Below are 16,423 nucleotides of genomic sequence, written 5' to 3'. Positions count from 1 at the left end.
GAAAACATCACATGGTACACTATAAATACATATAATTTTTATTTAAAGCAGAAGAATTCTTTAAAAATAAACTAAAAAGGCAGTCCATAAGCTTCTGTTGAATGGATGAAAATCTGTACTATAAATAAAAACATAATATGGAAAGGTATTAATAAGATTGGGAAGAAAACCTAAGAGAGTGTTAACAGTAGTGACTACTGGGGATCACCGAGATACAGAGTATTAGGGATGGAAGGTTTCCTTTTTTTTTTTTTTTTTTTTTTGAGACAGAGTGTCGCTCTGTCGCCCAGGCTGGAGTGCAGTGGCACGATCTCGACTCACTGCAACCTCTGCCTCCTGGGTTCAAGCGATTCTCCTGCCTCAGCCTCCCGAGTAGCTGGGACTACAGGCGCCCACCACCACGCCTGGCTAATTTTTTGTATTAAGAGACGGGGTTTCACCGTGTTAGCTAGGATGGTCTCGATCTCCTGACCTCGTGATCCGCCTGCCTCGGCCTCCCATAGTGCTGGGATTACCGGCGTGAGCCACCGCGCCCTGCCGGAAGGTTTGCTTTTCAATGGATCTTTGGGAAGTTTTAAAACATACATGCTCAACCTTTAGAAATTACTCTAGGGGAAATTCCTTCTCCACATCCTCTAGGTGTGCTTCCTTCCTCCTCTCAACACACTTCACTATCAAAACCTACATTACTTCCAACAGTCGACCCTCGAGGGAATAAGTCCCTGGTCCCCACGATCGTGACCAGCCAGTCCACACTGCCGACCCCAGAAATGCAGTCTCAAGTGCTCGGTCAGCGAGAAGAAAAGCGGGCGAGGTCCTTGTTCTGCAGGCCACAGCGAAGACAAAAACCTCCAGTTACTGGCCTCAGGTGTAAGGCTGCTCCGCATTGGCAGTGCGGGACCATTCCTATCATTATTACGTAGTCTTGTTTCCTTCTGGGAGAAAGCACCTGGGGAGAGTTGGGCTGGCCCCTCCGGGCGCTCCGGGACACGCGTCCTCTGTAACGCCGCAGCCTGCGCCAGCGTCGGACAGGGACGTCTCATCGAGGCCCGACTCGCATTTTTAGTTGTCAGATTCGCCACTTTTTGCTGTCAGAATTTAAAAGAAAAATTCCAGTTTCTCTATTTCAGAAGCTCTTTCTGTACAGAAAAACAGAAGCAGGAGATACTTCAGGCTTTTGAATTATTTTTCTCTTCTGGCGTCCACAGTATCTACATCCAGTGAGCGGGGACCGTGAGTCGAAAACGACGACGTGGATGCTCAGGCCACAGTTCCCGGCGCGCAGTCGCAGCTGCCCCTCGCTCCCGCCCCCGCCTGGAGTCCGACGTGGAAGTTGCTGGCTGAGTGGGCTTGCGAGGAAACCGCCTCGGAGCTGCAGCCGAAGGCCAAGGAATCACTGAAGATCGGCGAGGGAGGACAGGCGGTTCATCATGGGTGAGGGGTTCGAGAAGGGCACCCAGGCGCGTTCGAGGCGGCCGCGGCCGAGGGCTGGGGTGCAGAGGAGGAGAGGGGCCGGCTGGGGAACCCTAGAGTAGCCAGCTCCTCAGGGGGCGGGTCGCCGAGGACTTAACTTACCTCGGATCTTCATTTCTAGGGGTGGATCCGGCCTTTCGCGTTCTCCTCCGCCGTCTCTCGTTTCCCCTTCATTCCCGCGGGGTCCGGGGACCCGGACAGCGCGGGTCTGCAGAGCCTGGGTTCGAGTTCTTTCCCCTTATCATGAAGTTTTCCCTCATCCCCAGCTTCACTTGCTGGGCAGAGTTGTTCTTGCGAAGGCTGGCAACGCGTCAGTCGCCGGTTCGCTGAGGTTTCTTGATGAAAGATGAGCTGCGGCCCCAGAGTGGAAGCTTAATTATTCTCTTTACCAGGGGCGCTGGGACGGCGTCAGTTTGAAAAATCCGAGAGCAGGTTTTGCTTATGTTGTTTTATGGCCAGTTTGGCGTTTGTCTGCTCATCTGCTGTAGCGTTTCATGCAATAATACGGGTATTTCTAGTCGATAAATGAAATTTTATTCTCAATTCTTGGCCCACTGATTGAGGGAACTTGCATTCTCACAAGCATCACTAGGGTCCAAATAAGGGTGCACGTTCTTTAACTTGTTTCCCACCCTCCAAATGAAGGTGCAGATTCTTTGGCTTGGTTAAATCCCTCCACAGTTTTCTGGGGAGCATACTTCTTGCTCCCAAGCATCACAGGCGCTGTCCTGTCTTCCATAACCCGCTTCAGTTTTGTTCCGGCTCTCTTCTACCTGTAAATGGTAGAAAGGACTTTGTCAAGTCACACCCATTCTGTTGAACTTTCCCAAGGTTCTCTAGCCCGTGGTGGTGTTCATTTTTCAACTGGCAGCTCTTAGTTATACCATGTCTTTGCCGAATAACAGTGTGGCATCACTTCTGATGTTAACGATTTTTTTTTTGTATCGTTAATGTAACTTGTTTTTAATCTTCTCTAATGGCTCTGGATGGGAAAAGGACTGTGCTTTTATACTACACAATACTTGGTGTACAGGAAGCTTTCTGGGAATATTTTGTGATGCATTGGATAGAGCTTTATTATTTTTTAAAATGGGTTTTCTGTCAAAAATTGTTGTTTTCAGCTTCTTTCTCAATTTCTTGTACTAGTTACATTGCTTGATGGAGAACTCTGATTGAAGTTGGTTACAGTGGTACTGCCGCTGTACAATACTTTTCCTGTGCGAGGATTACATTGTCCCACTATCTTCCTTACTGGCCCCTTGGTTTTTGGGGGTAGTGAGGGGATCATATTAAAATATTCCTATTCTGCTGATTAGAAAATGAGATTCCCAAAGACAGCGGCCATATTTCTCTTATTCTTTGGTTTATCTTCTGTGCCTGCATGACACAATATTTAGGACATAGTAACATAACTAATTACTTGTTTGATGTTGAATAATATATTTCATTAGGAGCAAAAATATGCACCTATGCATCCAGGAAATTATAATATTTAATTTGGTATATAGCTTTCAAAGGACAAGATTAGATGTTTTGTGTACCTAGTTCACAAAATGACATTGTGTATGTTTTTTCTTTTGTTATGTTTTAGGTGGCTTTTTCTCAAGTATATTTTCCAGTCTGTTTGGAACTCGGGAAATGAGGATTTTAATTTTGGGATTAGATGGAGCAGGAAAAACCACAATTTTGTACAGATTACAAGTTGGAGAAGTTGTTACTACTATACCTAGTAAGTGTTGGTATGATGAACTAATTGTAGGGGTTTTCTGGTCTCCATCTAACATAACTCTATTTGTTTCTTTCTTTCTTTCTTTCTTTTTTCTTTTTTAATAGAGATCAGGTATCACTGTGTTGCCCAAGCTGGTCTTGGACTCTTGGCCTCAAGTGATCCTCCTGCCTTGGCCTCCCAAAGTGCTGGGATTACAGGCATGAGCCACTATGCCAGGCCTGTTTCTGAATAAATTAATTCATATAATAAAGCATTTGATAAAGTTTGTAAACTGCTGGTATGAACAAAACATTGATAACACTTTTTTCATCAACTGAGAGGCAGCTTAGTGTAATTTAAGGACCCTTGTTCTGGTTTATGGACGGGTTTGGCTGTTTATAGCTGTTTAAATTACTAAATCTTATTGAGAGCCAGTATCTTCACTAATAAAATACGTAAGATAAATACCCACTGGCTTTCGGGGGAAATAAATGAAGTAGTTAAAAGTACCTTTTAAACCTGTGTAAAGAATTATATAAGTGTTAAGTGATATTACATGTGAAGTGCCTTTTTTTCTGTATGTGTTACTATTTTAATTAAGATTAGTTTATCTAGGTAATTCTATTGATTCTTTTTAAAGATCTGAGTTGTAGAGATTGAGTGTTGAAGTAATTTGGTACCTTAAAAATATCAAAAGAAGGCCGGGCACAGTGGCTCACGCCTGTAATCCCAGCACTTTGGGAGGCTGAGGCGGGTGGATCATCTGAGGTCAAGAGTTCGAGACCGGCCCGACCAACATGGAGAAACCCCATCTCTACTAAAAATACAAAATTAGACAGGCGTGGTGGTGCATGCCTGTAATACTAGCTACTCGGGAGGCTGAGGCAGGAGAATCACTTGAACCCGGGAGGCAGAGGTTGTGGCGAGCCGAGATCCCACCATTGCACTCCAGCCTGGGCAAAGAGCAAAACTCCGTCTCGAAAATATATATGCATATATATGTATATATTTATTAAGAGAAGAAATACCTCAATTTTAATCGATTATTGCTGTCTTACAAAAATATTCTCCAACAGTCTTATTTGACTGTATGAGAATACTGTTGTTATTTATTCTTTTTCATTTGTTGACCTCAATTTACTTGGAGAAGATTAATACATTTAAATTAAATTGAAGAGTTCATACAGTTTGCCCAAGATTATTTAAATTATGCCTCTAACATTACTCTGTCACTCAGGGTATTTCTATATTGTTGCTGTTCAAATTTATGGACTAAAACAAAAGAGGCTAACCTTTAAGAAATAAGAGTGTTTTGAACCCTGTAATGTCTGTTGTTCCTTTTTGCTATCTTCAGCAAATTTTAGTTCCATTAGTTTTTGCTTCTCAAAACCACCCATTTCTGTCTGGGCATCTCCTGCAGTGCACCACCGTGGATAGTTTTGAGTTTCAGTGAGTGCTGCTTTACACCACACTGTTTTTTGAGACAGTGTCTTGCTTTTTTGCCCAGGCTGGAGTGCAGTGGCGCAATCATAGCTCACTGCAGCCTCTACTTCTACCTCCTGGGCTCAAGCCATCTTCCCACCTCAGCCTCCCAAAATGTTGGGATTACAGGCATGAGCCATTGCACCCAGTCTACGCCATTCTCTTGCTTGCACGTGTAAACGATGTTTTTTTTACTATTGGTGAACATTGTGATTACACTCCTACCTAATTCTAAGGGAGACATCGTGAACTTGCATTTTAGTTTTTCACTCAAATTTGTCATAGTATTGTTATTTTTTAATTGTAATAGACATACTTGCCAAATACTCAAAGGTATCACTTCCCACTGCAAACTTAAATATAAAACAAAAGCTAATTGTCCAGTTATAGCCGGAAGTTTTATTTATTTATTTTTTTGAGACAGAGCCTCACTCTGTTGCCCAGGCGGAAGTGCAGTGGCGCCATCTCGGCTCACTGCAACCTGTGCCTCCCATGTTCAAGTGATTCTCATGTGTCAGCTTCCAGAGTAGCTGGGATGACAGGTGTGTACCACCACGCCCGGCTAATTTTTGTATTTTTAGAAGAGATGGGGTGTCACGGTGCTGGCTAGGCTGGTCTCGAACTTCTGACCTCAGGTGATCCGCCCGCCTCGGCCTCCCAAAGTGCTGGGATTACAGGTGTGAGCCACTGCACCCAGCCATGGAAGTTATTTTTTAGCTATTTTTCACCTAAGAAGGATAGCAGAGAAAAGGGATGGGACACCTGCCCTTTGACCATCCAGCCATGACCTGATTACAAGTGAGCTCTTGAGGATGTCTGCAGATGGGCTGTGAGACTGAAAGCTGCAGCCATGGCTGTGTCCATGCTGAAGTTTAGAACTGAAGTTTAGCTTTTCTTGCTTTTGGTCTGTTTATTTGCTACCAACGAAAATTCTACTTTTTATAGTACATCCACAACTGTACTTTCTAAATACAGCTTTCGAACACTTTTAACTGCTCTATTATGAGGGGAGTTTAATAGGATTTCCATTGAGCTAAAAATTATGTTTTCCTTTTTATTTCTTTTTTAAATTCTTTTTTAAATTTATTTGAGCTAAAATTATACACTTTATTTACAGAACTGCTGGCTTTTAAAAAATATCCTGAAGATGGTATTGATCTTGCTAATTGATGTTTTGTGCATACACGTGCACGTGTGTGGGGGAGCAGAGCATACTATCTCATCTTAAATGGTATAAAATCTCAACCAATAATGTGATTCAACAATTACCATTTCTTTTTAATTCGAATCCTAAGACAAATTATGTATATATATATTTTAAACTTTAATAACAGCTACCATTAATTGCTGTAACTCAATTAGATAGGCTATTTTGAAGGTGGAATGTATTAGTGTACACATACCGCTGATTTGATTTCTCTTCCAGCCATTGGATTTAATGTAGAGACGGTGACATACAAAAACCTTAAATTCCAAGTCTGGGATTTAGGAGGACAGACAAGTATCAGGTATGGTACAAAGACCAGGTTATTTGGTAGTATTTAACATTTATTGGTTCTTTTAAGGGTTAACATCAGTAAACCAGAATATGTGTTCTATTGTGATTTAAATGGAGCCACCTAGTTTAAAATGAGGTAAAATTTGGAACTATTTCCAATCCATTGAGTTAAAACTTAAGGAGCCCAGTTTTCTAGATATCTGTTTAATGAAACTCTTTTCATGAAAATCTGAAGACCTTATTACTTCAGTTATTCTCAACTAGAAAGGACCCTCCATTTAGTTCTTGTCAGTCTCTCCTCTCTGAAACACACTGTTTTGGAATTGATTATACCTTGCAGGCCTACCATTTAGGGCTAATATAAAAATAAATGCCATTGGCTGGGCACAGTGGCTCACGCCTGTAATCCCAGCACTTTGGGAGGCTGAGGCGGGCAGATCACTAGGTCAGGAGCTCAAGACTAGCCTGGCCAACATGGTGAAACCCCATCTCTACTAAAAATACAAAAATTAGCTGGGCATGGTGGTGCGTGCCTGTAATTCCAGCTGCCTGGGAGACTGAAGCAGGCGAATTGCTTGTACCGGGACCTGGGAGCCAGAGGTTGCAGTGAGCCAAGATTGCGCCACTGCACTCCAGCTTGGGCTACAGAGTGAGACTCTGTCTCAAAAAAATAAATGATAAATAAAAAATAAATGCCTTCTGCAGTTCAGGTATTCTGCTTAGCATTTTGGGCTTGATATGGCAACAGTGAATGTTTGGTGACTGTCAGTAGTTGCTCACGATGGTACCATCTTAAAAGATTAGTAATGCATTCTCCAAACATTCTGACTTCTTATAACTCATTTATTGAATCACATTTCTTTTTTTTAAATCGTGCAGCCTCCCAAGCCAGAGTAGGCTCAGAGAGACTCCATTGAATCACTTTTGAGCTTATTTATAATTTTAGCCATTTCTACTGCTTGATGTCAGTGATTAATTTCATGAGTGTTAAATGAAATCACATTTTAAAAGTTTATTCCTCTTAAGGGGTACCTAGTTAAATATTTGTTTAAGAAGATGAATGATCAGGTCTGTGTACAACTTTTCTATCAGTATATTTAGTGATTTCATAGATTATATAAATAAATTTTGTCATCCTGAAGTCTGAATTCATTTTGAAACTCCCTGGTCCTGTGATTTAATGTTTATCAACATTCTTTTGACTCCATCACATCTGAGGGATATGGTACATATATCCACCAGAAACAGTGAATCATTAAGGTATTGATTCTAACATGTGTGGGACAGAATTGGCAATTGATTTGTCAGTTTCTTCTTTAATACCGTAACAATATATTCTCCCCTTGTGAATTTTCTCTAGGCCATACTGGAGATGTTACTATTCAAACACAGATGCAGTCATTTATGTAGTAGACAGTTGTGACCGAGACCGAATTGGCATTTCCAAATCGGAGTTAGTTGCCATGCTGGAGGTAAGAAAACTTAACCACTTTAAAATGTGGGGAAATCACTTACATTTGCTATTTCCAGTACATATTATTACATTGAAGAATAATTAAAAAGAATGCAGGGGTTGTTCTCTCCATTCTTTTAATATTATTTTCTTTTATGCAAATGCTTGTCTATTCCAAAAATACAGTTGAGGAGAGGGTTGGAGACAAAACAAAACAACAACAACAAAAACTAACCTTGTAACTTCCTCTTCCTTTAAGCCAGATTGCTTGATTTTCCAGGAGGTTCAGAGCTCACTTAAACAAAAGCATCTATTCTAAGTCACTTATTTGATGTGACTAAAAAAATTTTTAGCTATTTCAGAAGGATTAAAGTTCAGAGGAATATGTATTTCTGGGTTGCTGGCACAATGCTAGCCTCACGTTTATCGTTTTTTACCCTTCCCAGTGTTGACAGTGCTTTAGCTACACGGACCTTCTTTCTATTCTTTGGACACGAGCTTGCACACCTGGCTTAGGGCCTTTTGCACTTGCTGATCCTTCTGCTTCTCTCCAGCATCTTTGCATGGGTGCCTTCCTGACATGTTTCTTCCCACATCTCTTCCCCAGAAAGAAGTCTCATTTATTCTCTAATCCTTTACCCTTCTTTATTTATACCAATATTGTTTTTCTTTTTCTTTTTCTTTTTTTTTTTTTTTTAGAGATGGGGTCTAGCTATGTTGCCCAGGCTGTTCCCAAACTCCTGTCCTCAAATGATCCTCCTGCCTTGACCTCCTAGTGTTGGGATTACAGGTGTTAGCCATTGCACCCCACTTACTGTTTTTTTACATTATTTTTAAATTTATTTGTTGGCTGGGCGTGGTAGCTCACGCCTGTAATCCCAGCACTTTGGGAGGCTGAGGCGGGCAGGTCACCAGAGATCATCAGGAGTTCGAGAGCAGCCTGTCCAACATGGTGAAACCTCATCTCTACTAAAAATACAAGAAAATTAACTGGGCATGGTGGTGTGTGCCTGTAATCCCAGCTACTTGGGCGGCTGAGGCAGGAGAATCGCTTGAACCCAGGAGGCAGAGGTTGCAGTGAGCCGAGGTCGTGCCACTGCACTCCAGCCTGGGTGATAGAGTGAGACTCCATCTCAAAAAATAAAAATTAAAAAAAAAATGTATTTGTTTGCTTATGTATCTCTCCCTCTAAAATGTAAGTTCCTTGAGTTTACCTTGACAGGAGGAACAGTGTATAGCACTTAATTAAGAATTCAATACATTTTATTCACTGAAGTTAATAAGATCATATATTGGCTAACTGCTCAAATTCAGAGGATGCATTAAATCATCCATTTTTTAAAAATGAAAAAATAATCAAATGTACTATGATAATAATAAAATTGCCCTTGCTCTGGAAAATTAGATGGATAAGTTTCTTTCTCTTGTCAAAAACTGTGATTCTGAATTGTTTAATCAAGGGATGTTTAAATATAAGTTCTAGGCCAGTTGATACCTAGGTAAAAGCATCCTCAGAAGAGAGGACTATGGACTTTTGATTTTTTTTTTTTTTGAGACAGAGTCTTGCTCTGTCACCCAGGCTGGAGTGCAGTGGCGTGATCGCCACTCACTGCAATTTCCGCCTCCTAGGTTCAAGTGATTCTCCTGTTTCAGCCTTTGAGTAGCTAGGACTACAGGCTTCTGCCACCACACCCGGCTAATTTTTGTATTAGCAGAGATACAAAAATTGTATAGCATTTTTATACAAAAATGGTGTAGCAGAGATGGGGTTTCACCATGTTGGCCAGGCTGGTTTCGAACTCCTGACCTCAGCAGTTTGCCCGCCTCCTGATCTGCCCGCCTTGGCCTCCCAAAGTACTGGGATTACAGGAGTGAGCCACCATGCTCAGCCCAGGACTTTTGATTTCTTGAACTACTGACTTCATAATGGCTTCCAAGTTATAAATTGCAGACTTAATAGTTAAACATTTGGTGAATTTTTTCTTTTTTTAATACGTCATAGCATTATATTTATTATGAGAGCTTCTCAGACCAAATTTAAATGTAAGAATAAGATTTAATTGCCTTGGGTATAATGGGATTTTTAAAGAACAGCTTTATTTAGGTCTAATCACATGATATATTTTTATCATACAAAGTATTGCTTAAAAAGAATGGATTGTTGACTTCAGTTTACAATTCTTGAGTTGTGCAGGATTGTTGTTAGGTTACTTGCAGTGTTAGGATTTGACTTATAAAGTCTTACAGAGAAAGAAGTAAAAGTTGGATTCTTTCTTTAGGAAGTGACTTTTAATTCATCAATAAATATCATGTTATGTTAAGTACGGGCCGAGTGCGAGTCAGGACTGTTAATGTTAAAACACGGACACAGGCCAGGCGCTGTGGCTCATGCCTATAATCCGATCACTTTGGGAGGCCGAGGCAGGCGGATCACCTGAGGTCAGGAGTTTGAGACCAGCCTGGCCACCCACATCTACTAAAAATACAAAAATTAGCCAGGTGTAGTGGTGCACACCTGTAATCCCAGCTACATGGGAGGCTGAGGCAGGAGAATTGCTTGAACCCAGGAGGTGGAGGTTGCAGTGAGCTCAGGTCGTGCCACTGCACTCCAGCCTGGGTGACAGAGTGAGACTCCGTCTCAAAACAAACAAAATTAAAAATATATAGTATAGACACAAAAGCAGTTTAGGTTTCAACTTTTTTTTTCTTTTTTGAGATGGAGTTTCACTATTGTTGCCCAGGCTGGAGTGCAGTGGTGCAATCTTGGCTCACTGCAGCCTCCGTATCCTGGGTTCAAGCAATTCTCCTGCCTCAGCCTCCTGAATAGCTGGGATTGCAAGCATGCACCACCACACCTGGCTAATTTTTGTAATTTTAGTAGAGAGTGAGTTTCATCATGTTGGTCAGGCTGGTCTTGAACTCCTGACCTGGTGTTCCACCCACCTCGGCCTCCCAAAGTGTGAGGTGTGTGAGAGCCACTGTGCCTGGCTACTGTGCCTGGCCTTTCAACTTTCTTATACACAAAAATGTATTCTAAATGGGTAAATAATTAAATGTAAAAAATGAAAATTATAAGAACATATAAGGAATTCAAAAGATGAGATTTAATTAACGTAAACAGTCCCCCCCAAAGCTCAGATATGGCAAATATAAACAAGATTACGATAAGAAACCAGGCCTAACCAGAAGCCAATGACTAAGGATTAGTGATCTTAATCATAGCAAGATCTTTTGCAAAATGAGCAAAAGGCAGTTCATAGGGGAAAACATTGCTAATAACATTTGCATTTGCTTTTAAAGAGACAGGGTCAGCAGGGTGTGGTGGCTTATGCCTGTAATCCCAGCACTTTGGGAGGCTGAGGCAGGCGGATCACGAGGTCAGGTGTTCGAGACTAGCCTGACCAACATGGTGAAACCTCATCTCTACTAAAAATAGAAAAATTAGCCAGGTGTGGTGGTGGGCGCCTGAAGTCCCAGCTACTCAGGAGGCTGAGGCAGGAGAATTGCTTGAACCCGGGATGCGGAGGCTGCAGTGAGCCAAGATTGCACCACTGCAACTCCAGCCTGGGCGACAGAGGGAGACTCCGTCTCAAAAACAAAACAAAACAAAAAAGGGCGTCTCCCTTTGTCCCCTAGGCTGGCATGCAGTGGCACAACCAAAGCTTATTATAACCCTTGAGCTCCTAACTCTGCTTCCTTTTTTGTTCATTTTTTAAAAAAAATTTTTGTAGAGACCCGTGTGTTGCTCAGGCTGGTCTCAAACTCCTGGACTCAAGCGATTCTCCTGCCTCAACCCATTTGCATTTCGAATACCCTAATAATATATAATGAGATGCTGTGTTTGGAAAAGTAAATAATTCCCAACTCTGCAAAGGCTGCATTGAAGATGGAGACTTTTATACACTGTTGGTAGGGTAACCTTTCTGGAAAGCTGTTCATGCATGTATTCAGTTTATCAAAGCCTGAAAAAAGCTGTTTATACTTTAACTCCATTTTTAGAATATTGTGTTAAGAAAGCAGATTCAAACAAACATTTTTGTATAAAGACCCTGTCACTTGGGTTTATCTAATAATAGTCCAGTGGAAAGAATCTAATAAGAGTCTAATACTAGAAAATAGTTAACACAGTTTATGGTGGCTGCATCCATAGTGTAGAGCATATTTAGCCATTTTTTTATTTTGAAAACATTGTTATAGTTTGGAGAAACATGATTTTAATTTTTAATTTTTAGGCAGGGTATAGAACTATATATAAATCTGATCTTAAATGTGTGAATGTATTTACTAAATAAGCTCTTAAGTATCTGCAAAACAAAGTACTAGTAGAAAACGCCCAAAATGTTAACAGTGATCATATTTGGGAGGTAGGATTATGGGTGAAGCTTCTTTTCTTTATAATTCTCTATGATTTCATAATGTATAATGAATATAATATATTAATAATTATAAAATACACTTTTAAAATGTATTTTTGGACATTTTCTAAACTCGAGAGAGCACATTGGTTAAAGGAAATTAAATATTTTCAATTTCGTTTAGGAAGAAGAGCTGAGAAAAGCCATTTTAGTGGTGTTTGCAAATAAACAGGACATGGAACAGGCCATGACTTCCTCAGAGATGGCAAATTCACTTGGGTTACCTGCCTTGAAGGACCGAAAATGGCAGATATTCAAAACATCAGCAACCAAAGGCACTGGCCTTGATGAGGCAATGGAATGGCAAGTATCATGTTTCCAGAAGCCATCTGTGCATTTGTGTGTGCTTGCAGCTATGCACGTCCACGTGTAATTTTTCTCCAGTGTTGAGGATGAAACTTTGATTTATTTAGCAGTTTATTTCATAAGTTCCTCCAGCCTTTTCTCCCACTGGTCTTCAGGTGCATCCGTCTTCTCAACCACACCTACCTGATGACAGTTACAATTCTTTGCCAATTTTTAGCCTTTTCCTTGCCTCACCTCACCCTCCAATTCCTTATCCTTCAGGAATTAGCTTCAGGCTGTCTTCTGAAGAGCTTTTCCTAATGTATCTCTATTCCTACTGCCTAACCACTCACCTAAAGTTAGATGCCCTTGTCACAGATTAGTGACATAGTACTTGTTATGCTGTCTTGTAATTGTTTGATTTGTTCATCTACTCATTAGATAATCACCTCCTTGAGGACTGAGACTAGTTTCACCTCTGAGTCATCCATATGTAGCCCAGAAATAGTAGTAGCCTGGAAAATAGATATTTGGTCTTTTTTGAATTTTTCATTCAAATCATAGACAAATTCAAAGCTTAAAGGAACCTTATGGAAATGTAGTGCATAACCTCATCTATGTTAGCTGTGTTTATTTTAAGTACTTTGGAATCCACCTCTAATACAAAGTTTATTATAGATGATCATGCTTTATGCCTGAAAGTTAATTTTATAAAACAGTTCATTTTCTCTTTACAGGTTAGTTGAAACATTAAAAAGCAGACAGTAATTCAGTCCATTCTTCTCCCCTGAAACGAAGACTACATCACCCTTTGGAAACAGACAAGTGTACTTCACACTACTAGATGTTAAAACTATATGATTGTTTGGCATATACTGACTGACTGCAATGTTTATGGTAAATAGGGAAAAGAAATATTTGGTTGGAGGGATAATTCGATCGAATCACCTGAATGTTCTATGTAATGTAAAATATTCTTTTCTTGCTTTCTTGTGTTAAGGTATATATTCTATTTGTATGGAATTCTTATTCAAATACAGTTCTATTAAAGAATGTACTCCTATTGGATGAAAAAACCTATTTTTGAATAGTAGTTGCAGCTTGTTTGTATAAATACTAAAAAATATCTTAACAGATTTTTTCCCCCTTAAAATGAATTATCTTTCCAAAGATTAGACTCAGTAGAGTAGGTGAGGAACATAGTGTGTATAATATAATCTTTATTTGCTTATCTGACCACTTTTTATTAAGCTGTTTTGTTTAAAAGCTTTTGGTTTTAGGCATGAATATTATTTTGATGGTTAACTTCATTGACTTATCTGCAGTTGTCATTTTATAGTACTTTACAGTTGTCAAAAAAAAATCTCATGTTGACCTAGCTGATCTGTACAGGAAGCTTGTGAAGTAGGTAGGACAGGTTATGATTCTTCACTGTATGGACATGGACCCAGGTTGGCTTGCCCAAGGTCACCTGCTAGCTAGTAAGGTGGGGATAAGGCTCAAAGTAAAACTTTTGGTTCAGAAGCCTGACTTATAAACTATACTATATATTCCCAAAAATGTCAGTATTGACAACACAGTCTAACTCTTTAATAAAATTACGCTAATTAAAGCAGTTACATTCAAAATAATGTCTATAAACTTACTTGTCTATACTAGTAGAAGTGATCAGTGACATACTATAAAGAATCCTAAATGGTTATATTTGATGGAATTCATAACACATTAAAGAGAAAATTTCACATTAAAGGAAAGGAAGGTTTAAAAATCTATTTTCAGGTTATAAAAGGTGTCTTTACTGGTTTTCATTCCTTTTATCTACCATGTCCAATATTTGGTCTTTTTTGAATGTAAACTTGTTACACTCAAACATGTAAACTTGTTAAAAATCAAAATCTTACTGATTATACAGGGGGAAATGAAGCATTCTGGTTTAAAAATTAGGCTTATTGCTAGATTGTAAGTTTAAAAACAATTCATGTTCAAAGGAGCTTTTCAAATTACCCAGTCCACCTCAGAATTAACTAATGTGACAGAAGTAAATATAGTGCTTCATAATTGCTAAAAACGGGTGAATTTCTTTCACTTAAGTTGGAAAACCAGCGTTTAAGAATTAGGTGCTGGTATTGAGAGCTTAATACCATGGATCCCCGCAGGTCTCGGAAACATTAGTTCCTTTCTTGGCCTTCACTGTGCTTCCAGTGTTGGCCTCTGACCTCTTCCCCTCACATTTATGTTCGTTCTCCAGGCTTATATTCGTTCTCTGCAGCTTTCTCCCTTCACCTGCGGGACTCTCACCCTTCTTGCTCATTCTCCAGCACCCATTCCTACTTTAGTCTCTGAAATCTTTTTTGGAGATTTTCTTTCAGCTACAAGTGTTCCAGTACAACCAGTATTACTCCTGAGGGGCAGAGACTTTTTCATATTTATGTCCCTAGTATCTGGTGTGGTGCCTGGCATATGGCATTTCAGAAGTATGTTCATAGTTGAAATAGTACGATAGATATTTGTCATCTTGACAAGTAGCCCCTTTGCAATTTATAGTTGAGTTCATTTCTGGTCAGTGGCACATGGCTGGAAAATGCAGAAAACAAGTTCACTTACAGCCTGAGGCTTGTAAAGCTTGTACAGCTGCCTCCTGGCAGTTCAGGAAAACTGCAGAAAATGGGAAGTAAGGTCCGGCAGGCAGACCTGGCATGTAGCCATCTTGAATCCCAGGGCATGAACTTGCCCCAAAGGTCAGCACTTGATTAAGCCTCATCCCTCTGGTTTATCACAAAGAATAGGGTGGGATAAAGAGAGTGGACACTTAAACAAGCCATAAATTATATGGTCCTTGTCTAGCAGGAGACAACTGCACAGGTATGCTACCAGTGTTTGGATATTGATACTTACATGGCAAATCTGAATATTGTTTTATGAGAGGCCTGGCAATGGGAAAAGCACCAAACTTGAAATTAGAACATAGGTGCAAATGGCCACTCCTGCAGTTTCTTTTCTGTAAAATGGGACCTGGAAAAATGATACCAAATGTTTCTTTCTGACATGCTATTTTATAACTCTGGCCTATGGTTGTGTTGTATCTTGCTACAAAAAAAAAAAAAAAAAAAAAAAAAAATTGAGAGTGGTAGAATTACTTCTGTTATCTGAAATACCTGAGATGCATTTTAAACTGTTGAAATGTAAGCTCTGAGGGCTGGGACCGTATCTTATTTACTGTTAGTATCCCTTGCATCTAGTGTGGTGCAGGTGCACCTGGCACACAGTAGGCACTCAATAAATATTTATTGATTAAAAACAAAGACGTCTTCAATATCCCAGATATATTTGTTCTTTCTGATCTTTGCCTTGGTATTTTGTTTTATTTTAAAAAAATTTACGAAAGCAATACATGCATTTACTTTAGGTCACTTAGGATGAATTAAAGTCAGTCTTCTAAGATGGCCTCCTTCTGACACATTACGAAGCCCTTAGAAGGGTGAGAACTCCTGTTTGAGATACACACTATATCAAAGCACAGGTGCTTAAGTGAATGAACATTTGATTCCTATGCCACATGCTATCTCATTCTTAGCCCATAATTACAAATTATAAAGCATGGACTTTTTTTTTTTTTTGAGATGGAGTCTCACTGTCGCCCAGGCAGGAGTGTGGTGGCACGATATCGGCTCACTGCAACCTCTGCCTCCCAGGTTCAAGCGATTCTCCTGGCTCAGCCTCCCGAGTGGCTGGGACTACAGGTGTTGTGCCCCCACGCCCGGCTAATTTCTGTACTTTTAGTAGAGACGGTTTCATCACGTTGGCCAGGCTGGTCTCGAACTCCTTACCTCAAGTGATCCACCTGCCTTGGCCTCCCAAAGTGCTGGGATTACAGGTGTGAGCCACCGTGCCCAGTTCAAAGCATGGACTTTCAATCTTGATTGTACCACCTACATCCTGTATCACCCTTAGGCAAGTTGTTTACTCTGAGTCTCAGTTTCTTCATCTGTAAAATAGGAACCAATTGTAGGACTCTCTCAGGAATACTAGGATTAAACAAAATGTATCCAAAGTGCCTGGCACATAGGGTGGATTTTCCACTCCATATGTCCCCAAGTATGTGGGGCACT

General features: G+C 40.3%; 1 protein-coding gene across 1 annotated transcript; it reads left to right on the top strand.

Moving 5' to 3' along the window:
• Nucleotides 1-232: 232 nt before the first annotated feature.
• Nucleotides 233-13,390, top strand: ARL1 (ADP ribosylation factor like GTPase 1). The gene is made up of 6 exons (XM_050750243.1): nt 233-1,434; nt 3,065-3,202; nt 6,090-6,171; nt 7,522-7,633; nt 12,154-12,332; nt 13,052-13,390. Exons 1-6 carry the CDS (start codon nt 1,431-1,433, stop codon nt 13,080-13,082), a joined length of 546 nt encoding a protein of 181 aa, XP_050606200.1. The 5' UTR covers nt 233-1,430; the 3' UTR covers nt 13,083-13,390.
• Nucleotides 13,391-16,423: the final 3,033 nt, after the last annotated feature.

The sequence above is a fragment of the Macaca thibetana genome, chromosome 11, assembly GCF_024542745.1.
Source record: "Macaca thibetana thibetana isolate TM-01 chromosome 11, ASM2454274v1, whole genome shotgun sequence".
NCBI classification, from domain to species: Eukaryota; Metazoa; Chordata; class Mammalia; order Primates; family Cercopithecidae; genus Macaca; species Macaca thibetana.
This window is presented reverse-complemented; position numbering and strand designations above follow the sequence as displayed.

What these genes read in the sequence shown, in the direction of transcription:
- ARL1 (XM_050750243.1), top strand. An exon ending in AGTTGTTACTACTATACCTA is followed by an intron (nt 3,203 to 6,089) that starts GTAAGTGTTGGT and finishes TTTCTCTTCCAG; the next exon opens with CCATTGGATTTAATGTAGAG. An exon ending in CTTGATGAGGCAATGGAATG is followed by an intron (nt 12,333 to 13,051) that starts GCAAGTATCATG and finishes TTCTCTTTACAG; the next exon opens with GTTAGTTGAAACATTAAAAA.